The sequence below is a fragment of the Vicugna pacos genome, chromosome X, assembly GCF_048564905.1.
Source record: "Vicugna pacos chromosome X, VicPac4, whole genome shotgun sequence".
Classification (NCBI taxonomy): domain Eukaryota; kingdom Metazoa; phylum Chordata; class Mammalia; order Artiodactyla; family Camelidae; genus Vicugna; species Vicugna pacos.
The window spans coordinates 36,124,298-36,133,951 of record NC_133023.1 but is presented as its reverse complement, the minus strand read 5'-3'; the positions used below and the strand labels follow the sequence as shown (position 1 = coordinate 36,133,951).

Genomic DNA, 9,654 nt, shown 5'->3' with positions numbered 1-9,654 from the left:
CAGGAAACCCAACCTAAGACAAGGAGCGAACCAAGATACAGAAAGGTGGAGTGACTCGCCCCTGCCTTACTGACAAGCAAACACAGATAGAGTGCTGGCCACAAATGCATAAATCACATCATGCTGCCGTAAATAGAATCCTTAGGCGTCATCAAGTGCATCCGCCCTTTTCCAGATGGGGAGACTGAGGCAGAGAACCAAAGCGATGTGTTCAAGGACTCATAAACTAATTTGGTGAGAAAGCTTTGATCAAATTTCACATCTTCTGTGGCCCAGTCAGGCAGACAATATTCTAGCCTTTAATCAGCACCCAGGAAAACTTGAAAAAACATGTCAAACAGAACTTTGAGAATTTCGAGTCAATACCCAGTGGCTTTTTAAGCCCATCCTCCATGGACAACGCCTCACTGTGACCTCCTGCTGCAAGAAGCCATTTAATCTTCGAACCATCACCTCAATAGAGGAGCCAGGTCTGAATCAGGGGTGACAGTGTACTTTATTAATAAACAAAACAGTACCACACAGGCAAAATCGTACTTCAGTGGCAACACATATGCACACATGTAGCACGGGGGCACGTTTCAGACAGAACATTAGGCACCAAGTTCATAAACTAAACATAGTTCACGATCCTTCAATATTTTTTTTCTCCAGGCAAGTATAAGTCCTTATTTAACAGTGGTGACAAAGAGGTTAGCTTTTTAAATCTCATTTTCAACCTTGCTATGGACCAAGGGCACTTCGGCCTTCAAAACTGTGAAGCAGATGTCCTTGTAGGGCCAGGCTCTATCAGCAGCATAAACTAACTCGTGTTTTTCTGGGTGGAAGGGAAGACCTAGGGCATCTTGGTGTTGGACCACCTCATGTAGAGTTCTCAGCTCCAAGTTCATGTCTAGGCACATTTGGGCTAGTATTCATTTTGGATACTCAATCTGTAGCTTAATAGACTGTTAAAACTGTTGCCAAGTAAGTTTAAGTCAGCATTTCACAAAAGGTGTGTCAGGACTGAGTTAATCAGTAAGCAAACTGAAACAGATCAGGGATGTGATTTCTCAAAGCAGTTTGGTATAAAATACAGCAACTTCTTATGTACCGGAGCATGTCCAAGATAACATCCAAATGCCTAAGTCAGCTAGAATGCTTTTCAACTGCAAGGTGAAGAGTGGCAGAAAGATCCCGCTCTTTGCTCTTAGGACTTCATTTTGGATTTAAGATAAGGTTAAGGTTAATTATGTAATAAACTGGGGTTGGTTCCTCTGGCAATCTTTAATTCCCATTGAATAAAAAAATAGCAGATTAAGTTGTTAATGGGAGATAATGGAGATAACAAGGCTATGAAATAAAATACTGAACATGGGAGAAACAAACACCAGCTATAAAACAATCGTGTGACATTCAGTCCAGGAGCAAAGACAATGGTATCACTGTTATAAATGGTATCACTATACTATAAATGGTATGCTCTATTATAAAAGTATAAGATAATCTAGGTGCATAATGATTGACTTGATTAATAAAAAAGTGAATTTGAATCTAGCTTCTTATGTAATACCATGTGGAAACAGGCTCATCAACATTTTTATTTATCTAAAAATTGGGGCACATAAAATAATAAGCTTCAGCTATCTGGAAGCCGCATTTAAAATGAAATGCCTCATTCATCCATGTTGTGGGATAAGGTATTACTGGGTATCTACCACCTGGGTAACCGAGGCCATGGAATCTTCTCAACTGCTTTATTTGATCACATTTGTGTTGATTTTTCCCAGATTAACTATATGAAAAAAAAACAAGTACTTCATGGCTGAAACCTCTGAAAGGGGCTTTAAAAAATCTGACAGTTTTTAAAATGGGAAAGACAAGAGGTGAGCACTGTTCTGAACCCACATTTCTCCTAAGACAGAGAACTTAGTCTTCACATATAAGATCACTCAATTTCATGTCTTTTATAAAATAACTAAAGCAAGTGAGGTTATAATAAGAGGCCTAATTTCCTTTCTGTATTTGATAGTCGTAAGAAAGAACAATTAGAAATTTGTCATGTGTATTTCAGCACTTATTTGAGAGAAACTGGCATAACGATATTCACTCTAAGGTAACCACATTGAAGACATATTTAAGTTAACAAATCTGCTTTACAATGGCCATAGGGAAAGAGAAAAAAATATATGCCACTTGGGGCCTTCAGCCAGACTCTACTTGAAAAAAGGAAAATACCACTTTCCAGAAACTGGCAGAGAATGTTATCATCAACAATGAATGAAGTGATGTCTAGCCGCCTTCTAGGAGAATGAGAAGAAGCCGACTGCCTTTGGTCTTATGTGGAGCTAATCAGGGAGGCCTCCTGGGGGACAGTCTTGCCACTATTTTACTCTGCTCACCTGAGGAGCTACACAAAAGTCACAGCGAGTCAATTTAAACATTGGACCTTGGTAAACGCTGTCCTCTTTAAGAAGAAAAAGAGGAAAAAGACAAAGAAACTAGCATGAAGACTAGATGTCTGGAAACGTCACAGGAATTAGAAGTGGTCAGGAGAGGCCTGACACAGCAGCCCACAAGATATGGTCCCCTCACTGGTCTGAGGGCCTGAATCCTACGTCTAATCCTTTCCTTTGCTATTTGCTCATCCTAAGTGGGAGCTGCTCATCCCAGGAAACTGTGAGCCCCTGAGCTCTGGGCCTACACTTCACCCTTTGCTAAGGACTTAAAGGGCCAGTCACACAGGCTGGGCCTCAACCAACTCAACCTCCACAGAGAGAAAGTTAAATGCTGCATTTCTGCGATTGTCTGGTGTTTTGTGTTAAAGGGGAGAAAAACAGGACACAAACTGTTTCTTATGAGCACGTCAACTTTAACTTTTTGAAGTTAAGAAACTGATCACAAGGTTATTTTCTACCAATTAACACGAGGTGGTCTACAGACAAATCACTTGATGGAACTTGATCTTACTGAAATTAATGAAGTGATCCACTGATGGAGATTAAACTAAAGGGTTAAATCAGCGCACTTAAAGATGATCCGATGACACAGCCTTTACACTTGCCGAGGTTTTGCTTTTGATGGTGCTGGGAAAGAGTAAGTAGACAGCACGAAGCCGAAACTTCAGGATCGGCTCAGCTGCCTGAATCTGTACGCCAAAAAGCACAGAGCGGTTATAGATGTAGAAAACCCGATGATCTTCAGCAGGCCTGACACGGAAGGCAGGTTTCTCTCCCAGAAGGTGTGGGTGATTTCTATAGCTGGAACATCCTGGATGAAAGAACAGAGCTCAGTAGCAGAAAACTCTTGCACAGACAAGGTGGGACAAAACATCTCTAGATGTAAAATCAGGACATGGCTCTGCCCTGGAGGTGGCAACTACAATTACATTAGAGGCTAGAAGATGAGAGATTTCTACATGCAATTACTGGTCTATGGAGAGGGAGCCACTGAACTTACCGATGATTCTGGTTCTTTGACCCATATGTCTTGCTTTGACACCTTCCCCAGAGCATTCAAGATCTGAAAGAAAGTGGCCATGGTATTATGAAGTGAGGTTCTGTAGTTTGAACAGATTCAAGGCTCTGCTGGCCACAGATAAGCCTCTGGAGTGGAGTGAGGGGCAGAGAAGTGGACATATAGATGATCAGTGTCAAGATCTAGAAAGACCAGATGCCCAATATGGCGCTGGACTTGGGAGGGAGGGGGACTCGGCTTCTCCTCTTACCTCTCTACCTGCCCGTTCCCCGGCCTCTACTGCTCCTTCCATGTAACCGCTCCATTGTGTGGCAGTCTCCGTGCCAGCAAAGTAAATTCTGCCTACTGGCTGGCGAATCACCCTTCAAGGGAACAGAGAGGTCACACAGAGTTAACTAGGAAGGTGCTGAGGATAAATGAGCCAATCGCTGCTCTCACTTACCCCGCAAAAGAAACTCAAATTGTTTCCAAGACTCCCATGCCACTCAGCCAAAGGTGAAACGCTCCTCCCTGTTTCCTGGGCCTGCACCCAAGGATCTGAACTTTCAAGTCACAGAGTCAGGCTGCCAGATCATCAATCACTAAAGATGATGTTAACCTTTTTCTAGCCGGCCGGAAATAGACTCTAAGAACATGCATTAAATCCACACTTAGATTTATTTGCTGTGTGTTTCCTGTTTGCAGTCTGTTCTGCTACCCAAGGTCTTTCTTAGGGCCGACTTCTTCATGAGATCACATCTAACTGAAGACCCCAGCCATGCACGTACCCCCAGGGTGCTGGGAGGAACCGTGGTGGTGAATGGAAAGACAGGGAGAGTAACTGATTTCCGGCAAAGGAGAAATTTGAGACATTGATCATCTGTCTCCTTAAAAAACAACCTCTGTACAGTTAGCTTCCATGGGTTTATCTGGAGACTGATGGAGGGTAGTGGAATGGGCCTTTCATATGAAGAGGTCTTGGTGGGGAGAACCATGGAAGGGCTGGGCTGAATGAGCAACTGTCCCCTCCTACCCTGTCGGCTTTGACCCCTGCCACATCTGCAGCCACTTCCATGAAATCTCCTAAACTGCATACCTCCACCCCGAAGGCCTTCACCTCAACCCACTGTCATGCCTTTTTCCAACTCAGGAATCTTTGACTTCATCTATTCCTGCTCCTAGTCCCATCTTCCAGACTTCTCCTTTGACTCCAGAACAACTCCATTTAATCAATACTGTTATCACTAACAAAGGCTATTCATTTTCAACTTGACATGTAACAGAAATAGCCAACACTAACTGCCCTTAGAAAAAGGAGTTGTAAAAAGCACCCAAGACCTAAATAGGTCTTCCCATGAATCATTTAATCATCAGATATTAATGACTTTCACTGAAATACTGCACAAGTCTAAAATGATTGATTCTTGCAGAAACCTAAAACTGATCTAAAAGCATTGCTAAATTAAGAAAAAACCAACAAAAAGCTCTTGTAAGAAAAAGGTTAACAAATCCTTCTTCCTTCTCTGTGGACAAACATGGCCTTGAGTTAACTTTCTAGTTCTATTTCTCTAGAAACCTGATGAAGGTATAACATCATGTATCTTACCAGGCAACACTGCTTATGGTAAAAATGGCTCCCTTCCACCCTCACATTGGTAAATTGTATCTGGGCTGGGAAAACTGTCATGAATTGTAAATTTCTGGTAGGAGTCTATAACTTTGGGCTTTCTTGCATGTGGTGCCCCTTGTAACTGGGCATGTCCTTTGCAGGGACCCTGGACGCTACCTATGAGGCCGTTATAAGAGACAGTGGCTCCTATGAGGCATGGGGCTCTAGGCTTAGGTGAATTCTCCCACTGTGTGTGTATATCACCTCCTCACACCTGAGCCGTATACAGTGAGGATGCTTCTCCGTGAAGAGGAATGTCTGATACTGCTCTGCTGGCAAGACACGTTTAACCCATGTCCTTCTATGCAGAATGGTGCCCAAGAGCCTAGGATAGTTGTGAGACTAAATGTTCAGTTGACCCCAGGAGGCCCCCAGGAGGACACTGCAGCTTGCAGAATTCTCACATGTACTGTTGACATCTGAAGTCCTCACCAGTGTTCTGCAGTTGTTCTGTGTGATGTCAGCTCCTGTTTGTTCTATGTACAGACGGACTTATTTTCCTTTGGACATCCAGAAATCTACAAACTGACTACCTGGGACATTAGAAATAGGAATGCTGATTCTTCTTTCTAAAATTCCCATTGAGCTTTGCTTATCTACTTTCTTTCTTTGCTAAGTTCGGGGCACATCTTGCATCAGTCGGTAGAGGGTCTGGGTAGTACCTTCCATACTGAGTCATGATCCCCGGGGGGAAGTAGGCGGTGTAACAGCCTCCGGAGTACTGCTCCTCACACCAGTTCTTCTCTTCATAGTGCACCGGCTGCAGTTCAGTGGGGAAGATATTTCAAAGGGAAGACAAAACTGAAATGCTGCCAGTCAACAATAAAGGCTCTATCATTTTTTAACAAAAAGTTTACTTAAAAAAAAAGCAGCCCTCTTTTTCCAACTTAAGGGGAAACACGACAGTAGCAAGTAAATGGCTTTTTGCTGGGTACCAACTGACAAAATATGTCTACTTTGACTTTCTCAACCTCTTGCCTAAGAGAGACACGAAATATTCCAATATCTGGAAGACAGGGCATCTCCACACAGATTCTGAAGACTTTCATTTTAAGACCCCATCAACAATCAGGTTCTGGAAAGGTCTGCTCGAATCTCTGCATTCTCTAAATAATAGACTTTACTTCTCCGTCTACCAAGGCATTACTGCTGGAAAAAAAAAGGGTGGAAGGGAGGAGGTAGGAGAAAAGCATAGTATCTAAGAAAGGCTTTTTTTCAGAACCATTTCTCTAACCTGAAAATGTGAATGATGGGAATAGTGCTAAAAAGGGGACACAAAGATAAAAAAAAATGTTTCCCAAGGGACATGAGAGACCCTTCTCCGATTTCCCTAACACTCTGCAAGTTTCTTCTTTGAACAGTTCAGAGAGAATTCCCTGAAAGAGCCCCCAGCTATCGGGTAAGGTCTTCGAAAAGAATTTCATTCTTATAATTGCTTTCACTGGTGGATTGAAAGCACTGAAATTCCTAAATGAACTGTGAATTGAGTCTGCAGACAGAAAAACAAATTAGTATGACTTTAATCTGGGCAGGGGGTTGAGATTTGGTCCATCTCATCAAGTATAAACTACTGTGCCTTCGCCAACAAATGATGGAGCTGCGATTCTGCTTTGCAGCAGTCAGTTGACATTGACAAGAGGGCAGGCCCTCCATTCGGGGAGCTGATCTCACACACCCTGGAGATATCTGCAGCTCCAGGCTGTCGTTACAACTGGCTGCCCGTTACCCAGTGAACATTTAAGCAGCCCAAGGAACTGCTGCATCAGAAATTGCAAGCACTGACAGCGGCTTTTAATGGCCTTTTGTGACTGCTGAAGGTAATCCTCCAGTAAGCATATCCCTTTATGCTCTCTTCGTAAGACTGTCAGGAAGCCAGAATCTGCTTTGCTTTACCACTTAGAGCAAACAGAGCAGAACCTGCTGGGGATTAAAGTCGGGGATTTCTTACTTGTAATGCTTCTTGGGATCCTAGCACTTTGGCGTACAGTTCACAGATTTTCCTTTTCCTATAGAAAAGAACAAAAACAGGTTAAAGAAGCAATAACTGATGAGTACAGAATAAAGACAATGAGTTTCAGGGCTCTTGCCAATGAACCAGGTTTATTAAGGGAAAAATTAAAATCAATGGCCTTCTATAACTTCACAAAATAAACAGTCCCAGCAATCTTTGCACTTAAATTAACCCTCTTTTTCTCAATACAGTCATTTGATTTGAGGATTCAACAGAATTTTTCTTCTCTTTTACGTTTTTACCTCTTTCGCTACCCAAAACCGTATCAATTCAAGATTCAAATGGGGAGAATGAAATTAAATTAAATTCAGTCTTAGGAACTGATTCTAAGCCACTTTTCTAGAATTCTAAAATAACCCCTTTTATATAGTAAGTATGATGGTGTCTTTTACCTATCCTATACTTATGTCTTAAACATCTACAAACACATAAAGCTCATTTAATCCTTTAAACATAACATAAAATATGCTCTACCAGGAGAGGCCTATGGTCATTCCAGGCTAGTAATCTGTCCCTTGACAGGACGGCCTGTGGACACAGTACTCCAAAGGGTATCTGGAGGAGTGGGCATGATGTGCCCTGAGATGTTACCTCAAACAGTCTTTGGTTACCCTTATAATTCATTATGTAAATGACTAGCACAGAACGTGGCACATATTATATCTTAAAAATCAATAGCTTAATTGATCTAAGCACTTCTTGAAACAGATACATTTTACACTCACAACCACTCATGGTGAAACTAAAAAGTTCTAATTTACTAAAATCCCCCATTTTAGAAATGAATGGTTTTCTTTCAGGATTTGTTTGAACAGGTTCATCACACTGATCCAGTTATATACTTTAGGTATTTACCTTCTTTAGTCTTTATATAGTTTAAATATTGAAAGTGCTCCAAACTATTTGTTACAGGCTAACAAGCAATTGGAAAAAATGTGCTTAAAAATGTGGCAAAGCATTAAATTCAAATCTGTAAGATAAGCATGAAAAGCTAAAGAGAAATGGCCAAAAAAAAAAATTTTGGCAGGGAGGAGGGAAAGAAAGGAAGGTTATACTTCCTAGCAATAAACAGGTTTTAAACGAATGACAATTTAATGTTGCCAATTATATTAGAAAATATTTTTAAAACATGTCTCCAATTTCTCTGAATAATGTGGGACAAAATATAACTATAAATTAATCCAAATGTTCACGCTTACAATATTTTTATACCTCGTAGAATTTCTATCTCATGGCTATATAGCGTGAAGTCAAGAGGAGCAGGAGGGATTATAAACGTTGCCTACTGACACCATTTTACCATGGAAGGTTTTAAGGTACAGAAAAGTGCCACTCCTGAGGTGATGTCACACAGCATTAGGTGGCTATTTAAGTTCCAGTACAGACAGGCAAAGTTTGGTTTCCTTCAAGGAGCTGTTCATACTACAGATCAATAAAGAGAAAGGAAAGGCAGAACTTGAAGTCTCAAGACTATTGTCCACCTGTCTGTCTCTCTGTGTCTAGTCCAAGCTCCTCATTCCAGACATGAGGAGGCTGAGACTCAGAGCACTGAAGAGACTGGTTCAACATCACTCAGCTAATTAATGGCACGGCTGAGGGCTTGTTCTCCTGAGCATCCTGCCTGTACTAAGTGCTCAACACAATTGATTGAATCAAAATCCATCCTCAATCTAGTATGGTACCCTCTTTCCTACTCTATGATGAGTTAGATGACTGAGTCTCACCTACTTCACATGAGTGTTACAAGAAATAATTCTGACATTTGGAGTCACTTAGAAAACAAAAGTATTGACATCATCTTCTGAAGAGCCTAATCATTATTAAATGCTTAACTTATTTTTGGTACATGTAATAAAATCTTTATTAATATAGAGTGAAACTTAAAATCTTATCAACCTACAATGTAGTTCAGCCTTGGAAAAATATATTTTCCAAACACTCTTTTGATTTTGATGCAGTTGGTTCTGGGAACCATTGCTTCAGTCAATGACATTCAGAGTTCTAAGGGTTTTGACTTATAAAAATTTTTGAGTTCAGCCACTATGTGGAATCATAACCCAAATGTCTACATCCATGCTGGTATTTATTTTGCTATTAATAAGGAGGGAAAGCAGGAAATCCAAAAGAAAATGTCAAGCTTAGGGTGGCATAATGAAAAAAAGGACCCATTAGATACTATTCTTGACTTTGTGACAAGCTGGTTGTGGAGCCTTGGACAAATCATTTCCCATCACTGGACCCCAAATTCTTCCTCTGTTGAGGGAATGGGTGGACACTAAAATAGTTCCCTTCCTGACATCAAATTTCATGCTTGCTTGAATAAAGAAATCCGTCTGCAAATGTGGGAACTTCTGCGGCATTTCCCTGACTTGCAAAGTCATCAAAGTAACTTTCAAAGAAAGAGCTGCTAGTGGATTTGCTGCTTAACTTTTAAATTAAATGCAGACAGAAATATACATTTGTGTGTGTGTTGGCCCTTTTCAAAAGCTGACAAAAGATTTAGGGCCACCTGAAAGAAGGGAAGACCAGAAATCTCCAG

General features: G+C 41.2%; 1 protein-coding gene across 1 annotated transcript in view; it reads right to left on the bottom strand.

The window, feature by feature from the left end:
- Window positions 1–477: 477 nt before the first annotated feature.
- Window positions 478–9,654, bottom strand: part of MAOA (amine oxidase [flavin-containing] A) — a 71,358-nt gene continuing 62,181 nt past the window's right edge. The window contains exons 11-15 of the mRNA XM_006213397.4: window positions 7,053–7,110; window positions 5,767–5,864; window positions 3,707–3,818; window positions 3,439–3,501; window positions 478–3,249 (exon numbers count right to left, since the gene is read on the bottom strand). Of these exons, the coding sequence (XP_006213459.2) occupies window positions 3,103–3,249; window positions 3,439–3,501; window positions 3,707–3,818; window positions 5,767–5,864; window positions 7,053–7,110 (478 nt within the window). The 3' untranslated portion in view covers window positions 478–3,102. The remainder of the gene's footprint in view (window positions 3,250–3,438; window positions 3,502–3,706; window positions 3,819–5,766; window positions 5,865–7,052; window positions 7,111–9,654) is intronic.